The following is a 25,180-nucleotide window of genomic DNA, read 5'->3' on the forward strand; positions in this document are numbered from 1 at the left end:
AGACGATATTCTACTGACCCTCACAAACCCCCTTCGTTCTCTACAAGGGGTCACGGAAGAAATTAGAGCTTTTAGTAGCGTCTCAGGTTTTAAAATTAACCTTGATAAAACTGAGTTGTTGAACGTATCCGCAGATCCGTCAATAATTCAGGCTGTTCAACGGCACTATCCATTTAAAATAGCACGCAAATCCCTCAAATACCTTGGTGTACATATCAGACCAGATGTTCGGCAGTTATTCCACCTTAATTATACTCCTCTTGTAGCAGCGGTGAAACGCGACCTGCAAAAATGGGGTCGGGAGAACTTCTCCTGGCTTGGCCGAGTAGCTATAGTGAAAATGAATGTTTTACCCCATTTTTTATATTTATTTAATACATTGCCCATATATATTAGCAATGCCATATTGCGGTCCTGGCAAAAAATACTCTTTGACTTTATCTGGCGGAGATGGCCACCTCGGGTCGCCAGAAGGGTCCTTTATCAGCCTAAGAATAGGGGAGGATTGGGGGTGCCTAATTTGGAGCGTTACTATGCAGCTGCTCAATTAACTGCTGTTACCGATATCCACCGGACTCTGTATGTAAAGCAATGGGTGCAATTTGAGGAATATCTATTGGGAGGGGTTCCTCTGACAGTGATCTTATGGCAACCGCGGGATACCTGGCCTTCATTGGGGAAACAGACACTGGCCTTAGAAACCACTTAAAAAATTTGGGCCAAATGGAAAGTACAGCTAGTGGGCGCTAGAACTTATTATCATTCCACAGCCCTGTATCATAATACTCATTTTCCAGCGGGTCAGAGTAATAGATCTTTCCGCAATTGGCATCAGAAAGGTATCTGCCGGGTGGAACACTTACTTAAAGGAGGCTCTCTTATGTCCTGGCCGGATCTACAGCTTTTGTATCAGTTACCCCATCAGGACTTTTTAGCCGGTTATTTATTTATTTATTTAAAACCTTTTTTTTATACCGGTGTTAGTGTGAACATCACATCAGTTTACAATTACACATCGTTAGTGTGAACATCACATCGGTTTACAAAATTGTAAATAAGCAGCTTTCAGACTACCTGGAGGACCATAATATCCTACACCCATCACAACACTGAAACCCTCCTCATCTCACTCCTTGATCAAATCTACATTGGTTTCGACAAAGGTCAATCATTCCTTCTAGCCCTTCTTGACATCTCCACAGCTTTCGATACTGTAAATCACAATACTCTATTAAACCGGCTATCAGATATAGGGATTGCAGGATCAGCTCTCAAATGGTTCGACTCCTTCCTTAGCAACAGAGGGTATAAGGTTAAAATTAATAACAAGGAATCCTCTCAGACTAAAGCCCCATTCGGAGTTCCTCAGGGCTCCTCCTTATCACCCACCCTATTTAACATCTATTTACTCCCGCTCTGCCATATCCTCTCAAATTTAAATCTTAAGTTCTATATATATGCAGACGATGTACAAATTTTAATCCCCATTTCCAGATCACTGGACTTTACACTCAAATTATGGAACTCTCATCTACAAACGATCAACCTCCATCTTTCAAGCATCAACCTGGTACTCAACACTTCCAAGACTGAACTACTGCTAATCACCCCTGAAGGCAGTCCCTTTCATAACCAACTGCATTCTAACATACAAATATCCCATGCCCGAGATCTTGGAGTTATAATAGACAGTCACTTGAACCTAAAGCAGTTTATAAGACATACAACAAGGGAGTGCTTCTACAAGCTACAAGTACTCAAAAAACTCAAACCGCTTCTATTCCATTACGATTTCAGATCGGTCCTTCAAGCCATTCTTTTCTCCAAAATAGACTACTGCAACTCCATCTTGCAAGGTCTACCGACTTCTACTATAAAATCTCTCCAGTTGCTCCAAAATGCAGCAGCGAGAATTCTAACAAATACTAATCGCCGAGCGCATATCTCCCCCATCCTAAAAGATCTTCACTGGCTCCCAGTAAACTTCAGGATCCTTCATAAATCACTGACAATTATACATAAAAATATTCACCATCAAACTCCATTAGATCTTTCACACCCTCTCAAATTGCATTCGACGACCAGACCCTTAAGAGATGCCTACAAGGGATCCTTACATGTTCCCCCAATAAAAACAGTTCACCACTCAAACATCCGAGACAGGACATTCTCTATCTCAGGACCTTCCATCTGGAATGCCATGCCTCCGGACCTCAGGCAGGAAACCTGTCTACTAACTTTCAAAAAAAAACTAAAGACATGGCTATTCTGCCGAGCCTTCCCAGATACCAGCTCTAAAGTCTGATTCAGAATCCTCATATCACTTATGTAAATAATCAAATGCTATTCTTGCTCACATCTTATCATGAGGTTTGGCCTCTGCCTCCATCCCATACTCCATTGTATATAGTAATTTATTGTATTTAATAATTTATCTTTCGTTCTCCCCCTCTTTTTTTTCCTTCTCCCAGTTAAGGCAACCTTGTTATAATGTAACTTTTATGCTCCTTCTAAATGTCTCCTGTTGAATTGTTGGTTATAGTTCTGCTTAGTTCGATGTAAACCGAGTTGGTTTGATCTGTATCAAGAAAGTCGGTATATAAAAGCCTTAAATAATAATAATAATAAATAATATAACAAAATGAATAGAAAATACAATTAACAAGGGAATAAAACAGGTGGGCGAAGAGAAACGCGGGAAAGCAGCATAGAAAGATAGTACAACTGGTGTAGAGTTCTTAACATAGGTACCTATTGGAACATATCATGTTGGATAATATCATGAATGCTAATTATTATATACATTAATAGAACATAAAGATCACAGTGTACGATGGTAGAAGAAGATGATTGATGGTTATAGCAGGGAGGTTTGCTAGTCAGGAAATGCCTGTTTAAATAACCATGTTTTTAGTTTCTTCCTAAATTTGAGAGAACATGATTCGAGACGGAGTGCTCAGGGCAGGGTATTCCAACATGAGGGGCCTGCGATAGTGAGGGCACGTTCCCTTATAATGGAAAGGTGAGCTGTTTTTAGAGAGGGCACGTGAAGGGTTCCTTTGTTGTTTGTTCTAGTGGGACGATTAAGGTGTGCAGAGGTGAAAGAAAGGTCAAGCCAGTTGGAGTGGTGGGAGTAAATGGCTTTGTGGATGATAGTGAGTGTTTTGTAAAGAATGCGAGAGGGGATGGGTAGCCAGTGGAGGTCTTTGAGAATGGGGGTTATATGGTCTGTTTTACGGGCATTTGATATGACTCTTGCCATAGCGTTTTGGAGCATTTGGAGAGGTCTTATTGTGGAGTACGGGAGACCCAAGAGTAGAGAGTTGCAATAATCCAGTTTAGATGTTAGTGTGATTTGGATTACTGTCCGGAAGTCATGGGAGTGTAGTAAGGGCTTGAGTTTTTTTAGTACATTAAGTTTAAAGAATCCTTCTTTGAGAATAGAGCTGACGTATCTCTTGAGATTTAGTTGTTGGTCCAGGAGTACTCCAAGGTCTCTTACAACTGGTTGCGAGGAGATGAGCTTGAAGGCTGGGTCTAGAGCAAGGGGTGGTGTGGTGGGAAATCCACTTTTTGAGGACTCCCTCCATCTCTGCTTCCCTAGCGTTGGGTAAAACACTTACAGAACATCTCTGTGAGGATGCTGATAGAAAGAAAGGGATAATTTCTAAACTGTATGACTTGTTACTAGGCAGTGAAAATCAACCCTTTAATCATGTATTGGAATGGGAACGAGATTTGGGCATGGTTATCAGTCCCGATGATTGGACACTAATTTATACTGCTGCCCATAGCTGTTCTGTGTCGGCTACCCTGCAGGAGAACTGTTACAAGCTTATAACCAGGTGGTATCTCACACCACACACGCTACATCTCAGATACGCTCATGTGAGTGTTACCTGCTGGAGAGCATGCGGACAATCAGGAACATTTCTACATACGTGGTGGCTTTGTGCTAAAATTCAACCGCTTTGGAAGCAGGTGGCGCAGTGGACAGAACAAACCTTAGGATTACGCAGCTTGATGGACCCGGGCTTTATGCTGCTTCACCACCCCCACATTCCTCTGGAGAAACCACACAAAGCTTTTTGTCAACAAGTCTTTATTGCTACAAGGATTGTTATTGCCAGCTTTTGGAAGCAAGTTACCACACCTTCTTTAGCGATGGTACAACAGAAGGTACATTATCTCTGTAAAATGGCTGCCATAACTGCGGAAGTACGTGACTCTCCCTCAAAGTTTCGAGAGACATGGACACCATACTTGCAATGGGAAGCAGGCCAATCTGGAATGCAGCCTCTTTCCACAACAAAGTAAAACTTTTGCAACCATTGGATTGGTTCCTCTCCAACAACTTATTAGATGCTATTGACATTCAACAGGTCCTCTTATAGTGGATGTGCATTTTACCGCAACTCTGTCAGTATATTTTGATTTTGCTCAGATTCTGGATAATCTCATGGACAGTATTGGGGGAGAAGGGAAGGAAATAGAGGAGAAACAAGTTATTTTCTTTCTCTTTGATTCACATTGCTCTCATGGTAGCTATTTTATGCTGTAGAGTCTGTATAGACTTACTGTTCATGTTTATGTATTACTACTGTTACTGTTTATGTTTTACAGCTGATATCTCCTCTTTTGTAAACCCAATAAAATATAAATTGGAAAAAAAGAAGAGTTTACAGTTTTAAATGGATAAGGTTCTCCACATGCTGTTAATACAATACCCTGGATCTGCTCACCTGTGAATCCAAAGATTACTGAACTATTTGTTCACTCTTTCTGCCTCAGGCCTCAGCACCTCATCAATGAGAGTACATTTCAGTGCCATAGCGGCTTACCATGCTGAAAATGAGGGTAAGCCTATCTCAGCTTATCCATTAACATCCAAATTCATGAAAGGCTTATGGTATGCTAAATCTCCAGTTGTAAAACCACATATTCTTTGGGATCTAAATGTGATTCTGGCACAACTGATGAAGCTGCCATATGAACCGTTAGAGTTGGCATCTCTCAAGGTCACATGGAAAGTAATAAACCTGGTAGCAGTAACATCAGCCAGAAGACTCAGCAAGTTTCAGGCTTTAGTTCATTATCCGCCTTATATGCAATTCTTCCACAACAGAGTTTTGCCCCGCATTTACCCAAAGATTCTACCAAAGATAGTATCAGCTTTTCATAATAAGCCATCGTGTTATGTTCTTCCCGAGGCTACATGTACATGAAGGTGGGAAAGCTCTTCATACCTTAGAATGTAAAAGGGCCTTGGCTTACTACAAGAGAAGAACTTGGCCACATCATTGAGCTTCTCAACTAGTCGCCTCTTATGATCCCAACAGACTGGTCATAATAGAAGCCAAACATACATTGTCCAACTGGCTAGCAGACTGCATTTTATACTGCTATAGACTGTCAAGCCTATAAATTGCAGATGTTACCAAAGCTCATCATGTTAGAGCCATGGCAGCATCAGTGGCTTATCTATGAGCCACACCACTTGAAGACATCTGCAAAGCTGCAGCATGGTTGTCAGTATGTACCTTTGCATCCCATTACAGTCTGGACAATCGTGTGTGCACTTGCGCGCGTGTGTTTTAAAATGTATCAACCTCACGCAAGTATGCTCCTAATTTTAAGAGTTTACTCAAGCACAGCTAGCACACACGTGTCTTCCATAGGACCTTGTCTGCTTTTATGCGCATATGTCAGCTAATTTTAAAACATGCTTGTGCGAGGCACATTTCCAGTTTTCCAAATAGTTCACAAGTTTGTCCATTTAATAGTTAGGTGCTTCAGACCCCTCTGATTCTTCATCCTTCATGCTGCCTAGTTGACCTGGACCCCTCACCTCTAAGCCGCACAACTTGAATTCCTCAGACTTGCTCCTCATCAGGAGCAACAGTAAAGTTACGCAGATATCTTGTGTATGCACGCTGCGTTTTTTGGTATTAAAATTCGGAGTTACACGCGTAAATGTTGGCCCCACCCCACTGTAGACCGCCGATGCCCTGCCCTTTTCCGCCCCCTTATCCTTGCGTGCACAGGGGTATACACACACGTACTTCGTGGCTTTTTAAAATCCGCATTGCTTGCACACGTTTGGGCATTTTTGCACAAGTAACACTTTTAAATCGACCTCTATGTGCTTTGCAGCATCCCTCACTTTGGGACTCCTCATATGCAATGGCTAATTCAACCCATTTTATTGACAGAAAAAACAAGTTTTCTTATTGTAAATGGTATTTTCCATGTATAGCAGGTTGAATTAGCCATACTAAATACCTACCTGTCTCCCTGGAGAGTTGACTACCTAGCTAGAATTAGCTCTAAAATTGACTGAGGGTGGCTGCCGAGGCAATGCCCAAGCAAGAATTCCCACACATGCTCAATAGAGCAAATGCTCTACTAGCTAAGAAAGGTAGGTCCATTCGGTGCTGCCGGGTGACATCACCTACCTATAATGGCTAATTTGTTCTGGAAAACACTTATTTACAGTAAGCATACTTGCTATATTAATCATTACTTATACACTGGGAGGGGAATTTTCAAAGACATTTCTGTGAGTAAAACGGTATTTTACAAAGTTGCCAGCCCAGTATGCAGGTAAACTTACTTGTATACATCTGCTCGCACATAAATTTACCTGAACTGAGCAGAAATGTTCCCATGGTGGAGTTTGGACATACATACTTTTTGATTTTTCAAAATTATGTGTATAAATTTTCCCTGAAAATGTTCCCCACAGGTATAATTTTATGCAGGTAAATATGGTGGAATAATTTTCAAAGTTCATTTTTAAAATCAGTATAATTTACATGTTTATTTGCTGCATAATTTAGGAGGGTATTTATAAAAGTGCCTCCATGTTGTCTGTGTTTGAAATATGAATAGTAACAAATGTGATCTTTTGTTTAGATCAACTTGTGAAAAGAGCTCATTGGAACAAACTGTTTTACGTAAATCCTCCTCAGAGTCAGATGTTAACAGCTGTGCCTCCTCAAGCATATCAGATGGCCATAGTGAAGAATCAGCAGATGAAGAAAATGGTAGTGATAATCAAGTTTTAACATCAGCACAACTGCAGATTCTAAAAATGTGGAATGGATTCTCTGTTGAGGATTATGCCCAGAAGAGATGGCATGACTTTCCAAGTTCATCTAAATGTAAGAATAAAAAGAAAGCAAAGAATTGGTCGGCAAAGATCACTATTCCTGCACCTTTCCAAATGACCATTAGAGAAGCTAAGAAAAAGCAACAAAAAGTCAAATCCAAATTAGAAATAGAAATGGAAAATAGCTTACGAAGGAAACAATTGGAAGAAGAAGCAGAGTGTCAGAAAAAATTCAGAGCAAATCCTGTTCCTGCATCCATCTTCCTCCCACTCTATCATGAAATAATGGAAAGAAATGAAGAGCGCAGAAAGTTTGTGAAAGAGAGAAGCAAAGAGATTTTGTTGGCTTCACAGAAACCATTTCAGTTTATTGAGAGAGAAGAGCAGAAAAAAGAAATGAAGAAACTGCAGTTAGAAGACCTACTGGCCCCTAAAATAAAACCCAACATATTTAAAGCAAAGCCTATTCCTAAATCTGTTTACAGCCCAGCTGTCAGTGACAGATTAAAAGAAGAAGATCTCTACAGGGCAATCCGGATTCAAATGAGAGCTCAAGAGCTCTTGCAAAGTTCAGTTCCCCCCAGCATGCTTGCTTCCCGTTCTCACTCAGGAAAAAGGAAATCAAAATGCTTTGAGCCAAAGGACGAGCTTAACCAAAAACCACAGATCAACTTGCGAGTTCCAGATTTTGAAGTCTTGCACAGAAAATTCCAGAAACAGCTCTTTAAAAGGAAAGATGCAAAACAGAACACAGTGTGTGAGCCCTTCTCTCTCTGTACATTAAATATCCCATCAAACAAAGAGAAGATTCTTAAGGACATCCAAGCAGATGAAGATGAGCTAAAGGAAACACGTTGGCCATACAAGACACCAAGACGCAAGCCACAAATAAGGTGCTCAAGTATTAGTCCATCTCTCTGGGGCATTCTGGAATCTGAACCACCAAGAGCTACGGAATCTACAACGAGAAGGCAGCAATCTGTCAGGTACATGTTTTGTAATATTAGATACTTAAGTTATTTCTTTTTTAGAAATCATTTCCAGCATTCAGAATGAATATTCATTTTCAAAAGTAATACAAACTAGAGGTGCCAACTTCAAATCCATGACTTTCTACATTTTAATTCTCAAAATACTGTACAGACAGAAGGAAAATCTTGTAATAACTGACAAATGGAGATTTGGAGAATAGGACTGACTTAGTGTCACTCATGATGGAGTTATTTTGCAGTTCTGTTAAAAGTTTTGCCAAGCCCACCAAAATTCTTTATATTTGTCATGGGCCCTAAGCTAAAGTAGCAGATGGATATCTGACAGGGAGATAACTGCCATAAAATAATACCTGGGGAGATATTCATCAGAAGTAAGCACTAGAATCAGGTCTTGAGGTTTTTTCCTATATATAGTATGCATATATGAGCCTCTTGCTGAATTATTGTAAAAAAAAGAAAAAAATAGGCTCACAGGACTGATTGCTATACCAGTTATAAACAGTAAATTCATCTTTGGTCTCTTAACACTAGTTTAAAACACAACTTTTAATATTTGCTTTAATGAGGTTTTGGCTGGGGAAAGGGCCATCTGTGAAAACAAAATTGTTTACAGTAAATATAAGAATTTGTATAATATGTAGTTTGGCAATGAAAAACGTATTCCTCCTCCTATTGTTTTATATTTCCCTTTTGTGCAGCTGTATTTGTTTTCCATCATTGCCACCCTGTGCTTAGCTTATTTATCGAATTGAAAAGAAAACAATCCCTGGTTGTTTTGTCCACCTTGGTTCTCCCATACCTTCTTCTTCAGAGCTATCCTTGACAGATTCCTCAGTGGATTAAAATGGATTCAGCCTTAGTTTATATTCCCACTCAGGAAATCACTTGAGGCAAAACAGAAACTGGAAGAGGACCATAAAATATGGACAGCAAAGCAGAAACTGAGAGAAAAAAAGATGAAGAAACTTGTAACAACTCGGGCTAAAGCCAATGACCCACACCAGAGTGTAGCCCACTTGGTCAGTTCTAAATTAGAACAGTTCAGGTATTGCATTATGTAGAAAAATAGTAAACTTGTAAATGAGAATAGTAGTAGCAAAAATTCACAGATTTAATGCATCCTTATTAATTTATGGTTGGACAATTAGAACATTGCTTAAATGTGTTACTAATTTAGCATCTTCAAATACAATACTCCTAAAAGATGGAGGGGCAGTGATAAGAATTATTAGTTATGACTCCCACCTTCTCAATGACTGTATCAGGTTCTCTAGCCATCTTGGCACTCACAGGTCAGAGTTGGGTGGTCACAGGGAGAAGAGGAGTGCCAGTGCTGGAGCTGTAATTGCGGCTGGAACTTGAGTTGAATGTGAAGCTGGGACTGGAACTGAGGCTGGAACCAGAATAATATCTTCTGACTTTATTTATTATTTGATTTATATTCTATTTTTCTGGTATTTCAAAATGGATTACATTCAGTTACTGTGGGTTTTCATAAAATAGAGATGAAGTACAACAATTGTTAGCTATAACCACTTCATATCAAGTAATAACTAAAATTCAACATTGATATTACGTGTAAACCATTTTAAACTATGTAAAATATGGTAGTAAAAATAGTTACATCAATAAAGCTGATCTGCATATCTTACAAAATATCAAACAAACATTTTTATTATAAAAATTAAAATAAAAAAATCAGGATAGCAGATTCTAAGGCAGAGGAATTTCCAGCTTGGGACTCCATTATTAAGAGGATCTACAAGTCTACCAAAGCTTTCTCTCTGTATTCGGAAGTGGAGGAAATGATATTGGCAGAATGAGAGGCTCGAGTGGCTGGTCTTAAAAGTGTAAAGAATCTTCTTAAATTGTATCCCCTTCCTCCTGAGGCTCTCCAGTGTTTCATCCACTTCAGGTAGATGCTCTGGTTAAGGCAGTCACCAGGCATGCTATTTTCCCTGTAGAAGGTAGTACTTCTGTCAAGGATTCCCAGGACAGCAGGATAGAGGTTCCTTTGAAGCAGATATCTATTTGTGGTAGTTTTGTAGCGCTGTAGCGCTGGATACAGCAGCTACAGGAAGCAGCAAAGATGGAGTTCCCTGCTCCCTTTTTGGCGGATGCTCTTTATGATGATCTCCATGCTTCCTCCAGAACAGTGGTTTCGTTCGTTGTGGCCTGGAAACTTCTTTGGCTTAATAACTGGGCTGCAGATTCTTGGTCAAAGTCTTGATTAGGAAAGCTTCCTTTCAAGGGGAGGCTAATTGCCAGGTTCTTGTGGCCTGGTTTGGCCTCTGTTGGAAACAGGATGCTGGGCTTGATAGACCCTTGGTCTGACCCAGCATGGCAATTTCTTATGTTCTTAGGCTGCAGTTTGGGTAAGATATGGAGCAACTGGTTAAGGATTTGGGTGATCTGACGATGTGGAGCAGGGGTAGGCAATCTTTGTGAAGTAGTGTGCCAAGGTTTAAATCGGGAATATGTAATGCTGATCCTTGAGTGCCACAAGCTGGTCGGCATTTATTTCATTTAATTTATGAAAATGTATTTATCGCCTAACACTGATGGCCTAAGTAATATACAAAATAAAACATTCACAAAAGTAATATAGAAATAAAGCAAAACATATTAAAACATATTTAATACATAAATAAAATCATAATACCCAGAGTAGACGCATTTCACGGGAGGACCAATATCAATGTTCTTATCTGCCAGATTCCTTTCACACAACTATTGAATATTTTAATTGACATTAATTTTCAGTTAAAATGTTCATTATGTAAAAACAAAATTATAAAAAGGAGAGAAGAAAAATATTTTACTCCCTTCTCCTTAATACACCCCCTATTAAGAAAACAGGCCAGGCTGCTATAGATCCCTACACAAAAACTATATGCTTGGTAGCAGAATACCTCACCTCAGACACAAATGCAGAACCTCACCAAATACAGAATAAAGTGACCATAAAAGAGTATATATAGAAATACAGACAAAAATAGACTGGAAACTTCAACAGGCCAAATTATGTATGTAATGCAACAATGGAAGATTGTTGTGAGTCATAAAACATCAAACAACAAAATTAAGATTATATAAAACGTCAATCATAATAGTAAAACCATATCAGTAAAAAGAATAAATATTTCAAAAAAGCAGACACATCAAATAACATTCAGTAATAATTAAAACTTAAAAGAATTTAGAAAGCTACTTTCCATACCTAGGCACTTTTGATTTGCAGTCACGCTGAGATTGTCATAAATTAGTTGGGTTGGGGGAGGGTACACACAATTTTTCTCCCCTTTCTTTCACATACAATCACACATACACTCATCTCTCTCCCACATGCAATCACACACACCCAAACTTTCTCACACACATGCATGCATTCACATGCTGTCCCATAAGTACACACAAGCTCTCATGTGCTCTTTCACATACACACAAGCTCTTACTCTCTCATGCTCTGCCATACATAGAAACACACACGCTCTCGCATGCTGTTCCATAAACACACACAAAGCTCTCACATGCTTTCCCCACGCACACATACACACAAGCTGTCACTCATACTCTGCCACAAACACACAGAAGATCTCACTCACTTGCTCTCCCACACATACACATGCTCTCATATACTGTTCCACAGACACACAAGCTCTCACTCACATGTTCTCCACTCACACACGCTCTCACATTCTCTTTGCCCACACAGACAAGCTGTCATTCACATGTTTTGCCACACACGCACATAAAGCTCACACAAGCTTCATTCTCACTCAGTGCTCTGACAGACACAAACTCTCACTCACATGCTGTGCCACACATAAGTTTTCACTCGCATGCTCTTGACACACACAAGCTCTCACATGCTCTCCCACACACACAAGCTCTTACTAACATGCTCTCCTATACACACACACTAGCTCTCATTCACATGCTCTCCCACACCCACATACACAAGCTCTCACATATGCTGTCCCATAACATACCACACACACACTGATATGCTCTCTCACACACACCCACACTCATACGCTCTCACACACACACACACACTCTCATACTCTTCCACACACTATCACATACTCTCCTACACACACACATACAAACTCACATGCTGTCTTACACACACCTCGTGGCCTCTCCAGATCTTTGATTCTCTTCACTTCAGCTGCTGGTGGGTTGGGCTCCACTGGGGCGGCCCCACAGTCTCTTTCCAACTTCAGCTGCCGCAGGTTGAGCTCCACCAAATGGCCCCATGACCTTCCACTGCCAGATCTTCCACAATGGAGGAGCAGGAGCAAGGCAACCAGCACCATATTGTCTGGTGCTGCAGGAGATTGCCTGGTTGGCCTGCCCCTAATCTAGACCTGGTGAGTGGCTTAGTGGACACTCTGGCCAACGCCGCCATTCTGATGCACAGGAAGCCACGAGCTCATGACACTCTCTCTTTCCCTCATACCAGCAGCAGGAGTTGCCAGCACAAGGGAATCAGGGAGAGTATCGCCAGCTTGAAGCTTCTTGCTTGCATTGGAGAAGGAGCAATGGCGATGGCTGGAGTGTCCGCTAAAGCAGTGCTGCCGTGCCATTGATGACACTTATGTCATAGATTCCCAAACCCTGCTGTAGAGGTTTCCTGAGAACAAGCCTTGCTCTTTTTACGGTCTGGCAATTTTAAGATTCTAGATGGTATAGGCTGGGATAACAGTCTGTTTATTCCTTTAGAGGCTCCCATAGCTAGAGAGGCAGGGATCAGGCCTTTCAGAGTTTCTAGAAGCCACGGCTTGACTCTGCTTCCTCTGTGGGAACCAGTCATACTTCTGAATAAGATTCAGATCCACTCTCTGGTTCTTCCTGTAGCTGGTCGCTTACAGCAGTTTGACCAGGAGTGGACCAGAATAACATCAGATCAGTGGGTGTTAGAAGTAGTCTGCCTCAGATTATGCCTTGGAACTTCTCACACATATCCCTAATGCCTTTCTGGTCTTTCCATGTACTTCAGCCCCCAAGTGTTATGTTTTTTGGGGTTTGGGTGGACCTTTGGACATTGTGGCAGCTGACCACGCCCATGGGGGAAATCCCGTGAGGGGCCACAGATCAGGCTCAGCTCCGGACACACAAACACAGATTATGTCTTTTTTTAGACAGTTTATGAAGCCATCAGAGGTGGCGGTAGTGAATAGAAGATGGAGCCCGGCTGGGCTAGTATTCCTCAGGGCGCTGGAACAGAGGCTTCTCCGGTAGAAGTGCTGTAGGAAGCAGAACTGAGAAAATGAGTACACTGAGATATTCACAGAGTCCCCAGTATGGAGAAGCCCCGAGATAGGGAGAGCTGGCCCTCGAGGAGCGAGTACCAGATCCCTGGGCACAGAGACTCATTGGCAAGTACTCACGTAGCAGTTCTCTGTGGAAGATGGCACTGGTGCTGGAACAGAGGCAGGCCCTCAAGGAGCGAGTACCTGGTTCCAGGGAAACAGCTCTGAGGAGTAGATGGTAGTGGTGCTCACAGATGGTGTCTGCAGCGAATTCTTCCAAATAGAAGAGAAAATGGACACAGGCAGCGAGTCAGAGAACATGGGCCCTCGAGGAGCGAGTACCGGTTCCTGATAGTGACTTGAAAGAAGCAGAGAGGCCCCCGAGGAGCGGGTACCTCGTTAACAGCAAAGAGTCCAAATAGAAGTTGGAGGCAGAGTAGCTGGGTACAGAGAGCGAATCCCATCTGTAGGAAATCTCTTGCTAACTCAAAGGCTAGCAATAAACAATAGGCTTAAATATCCGGGCAGCGTGACATCATCACAGGGGGACGCCCCTGAGGTTCACGCCACAGAGGAAATAAGAATGAGGGCCGCGCGGCACGTGTGCCCTAAGGTACCTGAGGAGCATGGCGGGAGGCAGCGCCCAAGCCGGTCCGGGGTTGCCGGAGAGGATGGCGGGCAGACGCCATGGCAGCGAGACGTCCACAGGGAGCAGGAGGAGTCGCAGAAAAAGAAAGGTAGGTGGAGTGAAGCCGTCGGGCCGCGTCGGTTGCAACACCAAGTGAAAGGAAGTCCTATATGTTCTGACAAGGCTTACTTGCTTCAGGCTGTGGTTCCATTTCATCTCTTAGAGAGAGTTCTTGGTCATTGCTCCTTATACTTTGTAGTTCCCAAAAGAATTTTTAATGCGATAATGGTTCATCCTTACCTGGACGATTCCGGGCCAAATCTTATAAAGAGAGGATTCAGACATACATCAGAGTGGTCCAAGTTTTAGAAAGCTTGGCTGGGTAGTCAGTTTTGCAAAGAGCAAGCTTTTTCCTTCTCAATCCTTTGGAATACCTGGGAGCTCGCTTTGACACAAAGATGGGCCTGGTCTTTCTGACAATGGAAAGGGTAGACAAGATGATTCTTCAGATGCGCAGGATTCTCATCCTTCTGGTGCAAGAGTTTGGGATTATCTTTAGCTCCTGGACTCCATGGTATCCACTCTGGGCTTGCTTTTTTGGGCTACTGCTCATTTGCGGCCTCTTCAGTTGTCTTTTCCTATCTTGATGGTCTTCCCAGTCTCAGGATTATGAGGTACATCTTTCTTTGCCTGCCTCAATAAAGGGGCATCTCCATTAGTGGACAGTTTCTGAGAACCTTCTGCAGAGTGTCAGCCTGGTGATTCCATCCTGGGTGCGGGCTACAACAGATGTTAGTCTGTCCAGTTTTAGGGGGGGGGGGGCATTGTCTGAATCAGGTAGTCCAGGGATTCTGGTCTGGGTGATATGGTTGGCTTTAGTTCATTTTCGTCCCTTAATTCAAAGGAAGGCAGTCCGAGTGCTCTCCTTCAATGCTATAGCGGTGGTATTTGTAAACAGGACGGCATCAGGAACCTAGGGGTTTTGGAGGAGACAAATCTTCTTTTTCTCTGGTCAGAAGTGAAGCTGCATGACTCATTTAGTGGAGCAGGAAAATGTACAAGCAGATTATCTCAGCATTAATCTTCTAGTTCCTGGCGAATGGGAGCTCAGCCAGTAATTTTTCGCTCATGTTGTTTAGAAAATGGGCTTACCTGTAGTAAATCTGATGATGATTTGCAAAAATGGCAAAAGTCCTGGAGTTTTTCAGCCACTTCATAGAGTTCAGCACCCTTGGCATAGACGCTGTGGTTCTGCCTTAGCCTGAAGTGGAGCTTCTCTATGTCTTTCCTCCTTGGCCTCTGGTTGGCAGGATTCTGCACCAGATAGACATGGAGAGCAATCACATGATACTGATGACTCCAGATTGGCCTTGGATGCCCTGATATGCAGACCTAATGAGGCTTCAGGTCAACCTTCCTCAATGTCTTCCAGATGGCATGGGTCTGTTACATTAAGGCCTATTTATTACGGATAACCCTTCTCAAGTTTGTCTTATGACCAGGCTCTTGAAAGGGTGTGTTTGAAGAAGAGAGACTACTCTGCATCACTTGTTTCCACGCTACTTGAAGGCTTGTAAGACTTCAACTGTGCTGGATTACATTCAGGTTTGGTGCATCTTTGAGGCATTCTGCAAAGAGCGGTCATTGTCTTCTTGGCACTCTGATGCTCCTTGCATTTTGGCCTATCTCCAGAAAGGCTTAGAAAAAGGTCTGGCCTTGAATTCTCTGAAGGTTCAAGTTGTAGCCGTTTCCTGTTACAGGGGCAAGATTCATGGAGTGTCTGTGGCAGCTCATCCAGTCATGTCCTAGTTTCTACAGGAAGTGAAGAGATTGCGGCCTCCTTTTCGACCTTTGGTGCCTGAGTTAGGACCTCTTTCTGGTTCTTAAAGCGTGCTTGGTTGTGCCTCTCTTTGAGCCTCTGAAGAATATTACCTTGAAGATGGGGGTTTTTTGTAGCAATTAGTTCAGCTCGCTGTATTTCAGAAATTCAGGCACTCTCTTGCAGTGACTTTTTTCTGGTTTTGATTCTGAATCCTTTTGTCCTGTGCCTTCCTTTTTACCTAAGGTCATGTCTGTATTCCATTTAAATCAGTGAGTTAACTCTCTGCATTTTCTAAGGCTGAGTGTCAGAGTATAATAGTAGGTCCTTACGGTTTCTAGATGTTCATCGGGTACTCATCAGGTATCTGGAAGTGTATAATTTTTTTTCATAAAACGGACAGGCTTTTTACGTTGTTTGACAGGCCATGTAAGAGGGAAGCTGGCTCTAAGGTTTCTTCTATAGCTAGATGAATTAGGGACACAATTGCTTTAGCTTATTTGCTCAGGGGCTGCATGTTCCCTGAGATTCTTCAAGCTCATCCTGCGAGAGCACAATCTTCCTGCTGGGTGGAGGCATCTGCTGTAACTGTGTAGGATATCTGTAAGGCAGTTGTCCTTGCATTCTTTTGTTAACATTACAGACTGGATGTTTTTATTAGAGAGGATGCAGCTTATGGTGCTGGAGTTCTTAAAGCGGCCTTCCCTCTCTGAGAAGAATGTTTTGGGTACTTCCCACTTGTTCAGACTAGACTGATGTAGCAGTATGAAATGGAAGGAGACTTTTTTACCTATAAATTTTCTTTCCATTAGTCCTGCTATACCAGTCCAGGACCCTCCCAGGATGTAGATCTTTTCTTTGGAGTTATAGTAGATAGGCAAATGTGCAAGTTAGATTTCTGTTTTGTATTTAATTCAGGGATGCGAGTCTCACGCTTGTTGGTGTTTTTCCATCCTGTCCTTCCATTTGTGTTTCTCCTTGTTATCTTTGGGCAGAAGGGTGGACATACGAGGATTTCCCTTATGTTTTTAATGTTTATATTCTCACTCTAAGGGGCGGATTTTCAGAGCCCTGCTCGCCTAAATCCGCCCAAATCCGGGCGGATTTAGGCGAGCAGGGCCCTGCGCGCCGGTGAGCCTATTTTACATAGGCCTACCGGCGCGCGCAGAGCCCCGGGACTCGCGTAAGTCCCGGGGTTCTCCGAGGGGGGCGTGTCGGGGGCGGGCCCGGTCGTCGCGGCGTTTAGGGGGCGTGTCGGCAGCATTTTGGGGGCGAGTACGGGGGCGTGGCTACGGCCCGGGGCGGCCCGGGGGCGTGGCCGCGCCCTCCGTACCCGCCCCCAGGTCGCATCCCGGCGCGTAAGAGGCCCGCTGGCGCGCGGGGATTTACGCCTCCCTCTGGGAGGCGTAAATCCCCCGACAAAGGTAAGGGGGGGGGCTTAGACAGGGCCGGGTGGGTGGGTTAGGTAGGGGAAGGTGAGGGGAGGGCAAAAGGAAGTTCCCTCCGAGGCCGCTCCGATTTCGGAGCGGCCTCGGAGGGAACGGGGGTAGGCTGCGCGGCTCGGCGCGCGCCGGCTATACAAAATCAATAGCCTTGCGCGTGCCGATCCAGGTTTTTAGCAGATACGCGCGGCTCCGCGCGTATCTACTAAAATCCAGCTTACTTTTGCTTGCGCCTGATGCGCCAGCAAAAGTAGGCCAATTCGCGCTATTTGAAAATCTACCCCTAAGTTTTTTGCTATAGTTGTTTTTCAGGTCTTTGTCATAGGTATACTGGATTCTCTCTATGCTGAACCACCTATATATAGTGACAATGATTTCACAGGAGAAATCTGCCTCCATCTGCTGGTTGGGAGACAAAACCCTCCTGTTCAGACTGGAATGGTGTAGCAAAGAAAATTAACAAGAAAAACATTTCCCCTTATCAAGGGAAAAAAACTGAAAATTTGAGAGAAGGTTAAAAAAAAAAAAAGGGGGGAATTGTGAAGATGACCATGAACATCTCTGAGGTTGTCACTAATAATTTGTGTATGTTTTCATTTTGAAACCAGAACTGTGATATGTGAGTAAACCTTACTCTTTCACACTATTTCCCTAAGCTCACTTTTTTGTCATTTGTATCACAAAAGGACCATAAATTAATAAGGTATGTGTACTCATTTACAAGTATATAATATAGAACATACTATAGTGCATAGTATTCAAATTTCCTAATTGACTGACAGCGAGTACAGATACTGTTCCTGCAAGATTAAAATAGTGTTGAAAGCAATGTTAGGGAGGTAGCATGGTCAAGTGCTTCAAGCAGTGCACTATGAGTCAGAAGAGTTATCCTACTTGTATAAACTTGATAAGACCCTTTATCCCAGGAAAAGCAGGATGCTAGTCCTCACATGTGGGTGACGTCACCGGAGCCCTAGCGCGGGAAATCTTTCTGTCAAAGTTTCTAGAAACTTTTGACTGGCCCTGTGAGGCCACTGAGCATGCCCAGCATGCCATGATATTCTCTGCCACAGGTGTCTCTCTTCAGTCTTCGCTTTTCCGCGCTGCTACAGGCTTCGCGGGACAGGAGCCGTTGCGAGTTATTCACAACCTTTCTCTGACTAAAAAGTCATATTTTTTCGATATTCTCTCTCATAAGCGGTTTCTCGGGGTTCCCTTTCACCGGCTGTTGATACCTCGGTCTCTATTTCCCATCGTTAAACATTTTTCTCACGAATTCCCATTCTCTCTCGACGGCTGTCGATACCAAAATGGCTACGGGCTTCAAAAATGCCCTATATGTAACAGAACCATGTCGATCACCGACCCACATCTCAAATGTGTTCTCTGTCTCGGTAAAAAGCACGACGTGAATACGTGTCCTAAATGCGCTGAAATGACGGCGAAAGGGCGAAAGGCTAGGCAGGAAAAAATGGAACAATGGAGAAGACTTCGATGATTTTGAAGTCATCTCCAGCCGGAGATGACTTCAAAATCATCAAAGTCATCTCCGGCTGGAGTGACTAAACGAGCCTTATTTAAAAAACCTCGGAGATCACGTGATGCACTGAGGGTGGAGGATGTGATTCCCCTGCTCTCGGCGTCCTGCCTCTGGAATCCACCCCCATCTGCACCCTAAATACGGTGTTTGGGCTCCGGAATCAGCGTGCCACATCCCCTTAAGGTACGGGCACAGAGCTGGGCATGCCGACTCGTTCGGTCAAGTCTACTAGAGAGAAGGGAAAAGATTTGCCGGTACCCTCAGGGCCCCCCAATATGGCCGCCATGGAACACCCAGCCGAACAGCCTGCAGCGCCAGCGTTATCCGAAATGAAGACGGCCGTGCTCGAGGCGTTGGGGCCCGAGCTGAAATCAATTTCGACGGCAGAAATTTCGACGGCAGAAATTTCGGCTAATTTAAACAAATTCGAATCTCGTTGTGCTGAACTGGAGAATCGGGTCTCCCAAAATCAAGATGGCCTCCACAGCATGCAAACCGAGCTCGCGGCGCTGCGGGCCGAAGTGGTAAAAAACAGTGCCAAAGTGGATGACCTAGAGAATCGGGCCCGGCGCTCAAACCTGCGCTTTGTAGGCTTGCCCGAACCATCGACGACCGTGCCCTTGCGCCCTTGTTGGAAACGTGGCTCACCCGAGAACTCTCGCTCACCACAGCACATGGGGCCTTGCGCGTAGAGCGGGCGCACCGGCTTGGGGCGAAACGGCCGGAAGCTGGCAGACCCCAGGTGGTTGTGGCTAAACTCCTAAACTTCGCCCACAAGCAGGAGATTCTGGCTGCCATGCGGAAGGGCCGTACCCTCCACTATGAGAATCAGAGGGTCCTGATTTTTCAGGACTTCTCTTCGGCGGTCTCTGCCCAGCGGCGCGCCATGGCTCCTATATGTACACAGCTGCTGGCACGAGGAGTGCGTGCTTCTCTCTTATTCCCGGCCCGATTGCGAGTCACCACTGAGGCTGGAGTACGGTGGTACACTTCCCCTCAAGAGGCCCGTGCATTATTAATGGAGCCCTGTGCGCAGACGGAGGGGTCCTCTGGTGTTTCGATGCCGCCATGAGCTGGAGCCTCAGCATGGTCGGCCACGGCCGGGCTTTATTGTTCCTGATAAGTATGCTGTTTTATATAATCCCCGACTTTGCGAGTCAGCAGTGGGGCTCCTTTTCGACATAACTGTCATGCTGGTTGCATGCATAAATGACTCCTGCTACCGCGAGGATTTCGTTTTTTCTTATTTTTCGTCTCCTTATTGTTATTGCCCGCTTCTTTGAATGACGCTGACCTCCTCTTCATATTTTGACATTCAGTCGTTCTGGGAGACATTCAGTCGTTCTAGGAGACCCAGGACGGGTCTTTTTATTCCTTTGTTTTTTTTTTTTTTGTTTGTTATGTGGTTTGTTTGTTTTTCTCCTCTCTTTATTTTTTCCCAGTTCTTCTTAGTTTTGGCAGTTTGGGCTCCCTATTTTTGGGCTCAAGGACCTAACTCTGTGGCGCGCTTTGGCACAGCGGTGGATCTGGACTTAGCCTCAAGCATACTATGTGCCATAAATTTTTTCTGAGTCCTGGACTTACCCATGTGCTGGGTTTATGTGCTGCCGTGGATCGGGACTGAGTTTTTTTTTGGCGTGCTTAATTCGTCTCGTGCAGTTTTCCCGCAGGAGCCCGTTCATGGCGCGATATGGTTGTGGTTCTTTTTCCGATCACCTGTACCTGCCATTGATTAATCGCAATTATTCCTGCTTTGGAATTTACGTTATTTTTTGTGAGACTGAATGCCATGCCATTATATTGTACCGGGGGTCTATGATTGTTCATAACCTTTCTAATGTCCTGTAAAATATTTGTTCTTATGGCTTAGTGATGGTACTGACCTTTTTTCATCCCTGGTTGGATTCCTGCGCAGTTTGTTTTTTGTTGCAGCAGGGCCCAAGCACTTTTCTAAGTTGTTTGCCTGTTCTTGTTATTGCTATGTGATGCAGATGGGGGAGGGGGGAAGGCCAGTATGGCAGTGATCTTGTTGCCTAAGGGGAAAGAAGTCCTTACTGGGGATTTGGTAAGGCGGATAGGGGGGGGGGGGGAGGGGTAGGGTATTTGGGTTGGTGGGGAGGGGGGGGATTTGGGCTCTAGTCTCCTGGGGTATATTCTGTCCTTGGTGGTCGACCAGTCATGGTGGGTTAGACAGTCCTGGTGGTTTTCTGGGGGAGAGGCCTCGGCTGGGAGGGCCTCTGCCTCGTACAACTTCGATTTGGATTTCACTGAATAATCTACTTTTCAGGCTACGCCTCTAATTCTGCCCTTAATTTAATTACTTGGAACGTTTGTGGGATAAACTCTCCCATTAAGCGCTCTAAAATTCATACTCTCCTTAAGCGTAAAGGCGCTAACATTGCATTTTTGCAGGAGACCCACCTCACAGATGGGGAACATGACAAGTTAAGTAAACTCTGGGGGGGGCCAGGTGTACTATGCCTCAGGGACGACTAAATCTGCGGGAGTGGTTATTTGGATTAAGTCCCAGATGCCCATACAGGTTCACTCCACAATTTGGGACCCATTGGGGCGATATCTCCTGTTGGAAGCGGAATTCAGTCAGACTAAGGTGATTTTGTGTAATCTCTATGCTCCAAATACTTATAGTTCTGGGTTTTATCAGGAAATATATCGCCATCTTCTCCCATATGCAGCGGAGTCCTTACTGATAGGGGGGGACTTTAACACGATCCGCGATGCTCAGTTGGATAGGTCCTCTCCCAGCGAGTTCGCAGGGGGGGACACGGACCGGGGACCCTCCTTTTTGGAGCAATCATTTCATTTGATTGATGTCTGGCGTGTTTTGCACCCAGGAGAGAAGGACTTTACACATATCTCCCGGGCACATGGGACCCTCTTGAGGATTGATTATTTTTTAGTCAGTGCGCGTCTTTTAGCACAAGTGGGGGAAGTGGTCATTGGCGATATTGTTGTCTCAGACCATGCCCCGGTGTCACTGGGCGGTACAATTGGGTCGTGCTTCGAGTACTACCCTTCAGTGGCGATTCCCATTTTATCTCGTGCAGGATGTTAAGTTCCAAGAATTTTTGCGAGCTCGCTGGACGGACTATGCGACCCTCAATGCTCAGCACGCTGCGGATCCAATACTGTTTTGGTACACGGCTAAGGCTGTATTGAGGGGCGAAATTATTTCTTATGTGACGCACCAGAAAAAAGCTATGAACCACAGGATTTTGATGTTAACGCATAAGTTACAGAGAGCCCGGGCGGCGTTAAATGCTAGGAACTCACATAGTTTGCGGGTGGCCTACTTCTCGATTCAGGGCGAATTAAATACTCTCCTTCATCAGCGGGCCCGGAAGAGTTACCTTTATTACCAGTATAAGCTTCACCAGCACAGTAACAAAGCAGGGAAAATGCTTGCTAATCTAGTACGCTCGGTTAAGGGGTCTCGTTACATTGCGGCGATCCGCTCTCATACGGGGGGGGTCTTGACAGCCACTAAGGACATTCTGGGCAGATTCAGGGATTATTATAGGGAGCTCTACACGTCTGGTCATTGGGACCCGGAGGCCTGTGCTCGATTCTGTGAGCAGTTGCAAATTCCCCGCCTGACTAGTGAGCAGAGGGATCGCTTGAATGGCCCGGTGACCTTAGCGGAAATTCAGTCAGTCTTATTCGTGGAGCGAGGCTCTTAAGTCGCCGGGCCCTGATGGATATGGGGCTGAATTTTATAAATGTTTGATTGACTTGGTGGGGGGCTCCTTGGTGCAGGTGGTTGGAGGCCCTGGTTGATAGGGTTCCTTCCCTGCTCATGTTAATATGGCTAATATTGTTCTGATAACCCAAGCCAGGGAAGGACGCTCTGGCCCCTGACTCTTATCGCCCTATCTCTCTTTTGAATTTTGATCACAAAATTTGATCGCTAAGGTGTTGGCGGATCGCCTCTCGGTTATCCTTCCCACATTAGTGGTACGGATAATGTGGGTTATCCTTCCCACATTAGTGGGTACGGATCAGGTGGGTTTTGTCCGTAAGCGTTATGCTCTGAATAACATCCTAAAGTCCCTAGCAGCCATGATCATGTGTACAGCGGATGGGGGCCCCTTTCCTAGCGGTCAGTTTTGATGCTGAAAAAGCGTTCGGACCGGGTGGAGTGGCACTACCTCTTTTGGGTGCTAACACAGATGGGGTTTAACTGGGTTTTAACCTTGATGCAGTGAGGAGTGCTATATCAGGCTCCGGAGGCCCAGTGATAGCCAATGGTTCTTCTTCGGAGACCTTTTTGATTTCCCGAGTAACCAGACAGGGGTGTCCGTTGTCCCCTCTTTTATTTGTTCTTCAATTGGAACCTCTGCTACAACATATCCAACTGAGTAAAACTGTTAAGGGGTTTCGTTTCCAGTCTACTACCTTTAATATGCAGCGTTTGCTTATGACATTCTGGTTTTTCTTACTAATCCTCGGGCCTCCCTCTCACTCCTTACTTCGGATTTTCTGGGAGTATGGCGTCTTTACAGGCTTTCGCTTTAAATCTTGTTAAGTCGGCGGCCTTGCCGTTTCCTGAGTCCCTGAGACGGAGTGGGGGGGATGATTTCCCTTTACCGTGGGCTGGCGCCTCGTTTAAGTATCTTTGTATAGTTCTACCCCGGGACCTCTCTCATATATATCGCTTAAATGTTCTCCCTTTACTCAAATTTTACACAGGAAAAGCTGGCGGCCTGGGCGGGCTTAACCCTCTCCTTAGGCAGTAGAGTACACCTATTTAAAAATGAGTATTTTGCCAACATGGCTCTACTTAGTCCAAAACTTGCCTTTGCAGTTACGCGCTGCGGAACTTCGGCAGTTAGATACGGCCCAACGGCGTTTTTACTGGAAGGGGTGGGAAATCTCGTGTCCCTCTAGGGTGGATGCGGGGGCGCTGGGGAGAGGGGGATTGGGGGGTCCCTGATTTGGCACTGTACAATTTAGCTAGCCATATGCGACTGATTAGAGATTGGTTGCGAACCTCTTCTGAGGTCATTCATCTGGCGGCGGATGCGGAGCTGGTGGCCCCCTTCTCACTTCATTTTGTGTTACAGGGCTCCGACTAGCCGAGTCCCTAGCCACACTCGGGAGGAACATCTTGGTAGTCCGGTTACGGGCGGCATGGCTTCGGCTTACAATGCATACTGCGCATCCCACGTATTATTAACCTGGTTTTTACCGCTCAGGGGGAAACCTCGACTTCACCCCGGGTACACAAACGGGGGGCTTTTCAACGCTGGCCGTATGAAGGGGATCTCACTATGGGTCATGTTTTATCCCCTGAAGGGACCTTACTTTCCTTTACTGAATTGGGGGACTCCTATGGTATCCCTAAAGCTGATGTTTTTCCCTATCTACAGTTGAAGCATTTATGTTTCTTCGCTCCCCCCCGGAGCCAGACAACCCTCGCACTTCACGCATTGGACTCAATTGTTTTCTCTCACCGAGAAAACATTACCCTCCTTTGTCCCGCTATTACACAAAGTTACAGCAGTTAACAGAGGTGGGACTCGTGTTCTATCTTAGTTCAGAGGTGGAATGTGATGGGGTTTGTTTGTCATTAATAGAAGAATTATTGTTGCTGGATTCCGGCGCATTTCCACACTCTCAGTCGACACTCATACTATAGAGAGATGCAATATAAATTTTTTAGGAGAAGCTATTATCAGCGCAGGGGGCATTTTATTCTAGAATTTCTGCCTCCCCTGCATGTGTCCGTTGTGGCAACCTGCGGGGCACGCTGTCTCATGCTTTTTGGGAGTGTCCCACAGTTCATTCATTGTGGGTCCGTCTGGTCCATTACTTGGAAGATCTGTTGGGAGTGAGCATTCCAATATCCCCCCTGTGGCTCCTCTTTGGCTGCATCTCTCCTTTGCGTGTGCGAGGTTGGGGAATCCGTTTACTTATTCATAAGGCATGCTTAGTGGGGAAAAAAGTGATTTTGATGCAGTGGCGTGAGGTCTTGCCTCCTTCTTACTGGACTTGGCGTAACTGTTTCCGCCGACTGATGATTCTAGAAGCTGCCTCTATGCGTCTTTCTCCACGCCATCGGAAGAGATTCATGGCCGTCTGGGATGTCTATCTGCAATCCTTACCACAGCGGGTCCGTAGTTCGATCTACAATGAGGGCATGTAATACTTACATCGGGGACTGACAGCGACTTCTTGTTTGGACTTATTCTTTACACTGAGGACTGGTTTCGACCTTGGACTTCTACTCCTGCGTTGTCTCTTATGGGAGACTAGGGAGGGGGGGGGGGGGTTGTGGGTGGATATTCTGGGACCTTTCTCTGTGGTTATAAAGAGTTTGTAATATTTAGGGATGGTGGTGAAGTGTACACCCACCTTCCGTGTTGTATT

General features: G+C 44.7%; 1 protein-coding gene across 1 annotated transcript in view; it reads left to right on the forward strand.

Annotated features, from left to right (window-relative positions):
- The window catches only part of FAM161A (FAM161 centrosomal protein A), a 111,502-nt gene that overhangs the window by 50,689 nt on the left and 35,633 nt on the right, over positions 1-25,180 (forward strand). The window contains exon 3 of the mRNA XM_029593696.1: positions 6,916-8,097. Within this exon, the coding sequence (XP_029449556.1) occupies positions 6,916-8,097 (1,182 nt within the window). The remainder of the gene's footprint in view (positions 1-6,915; positions 8,098-25,180) is intronic.

Source organism: Rhinatrema bivittatum, chromosome 3, assembly GCF_901001135.1.
Source record: "Rhinatrema bivittatum chromosome 3, aRhiBiv1.1, whole genome shotgun sequence".
In the NCBI taxonomy this organism is placed as follows: Eukaryota; Metazoa; Chordata; class Amphibia; order Gymnophiona; family Rhinatrematidae; genus Rhinatrema; species Rhinatrema bivittatum.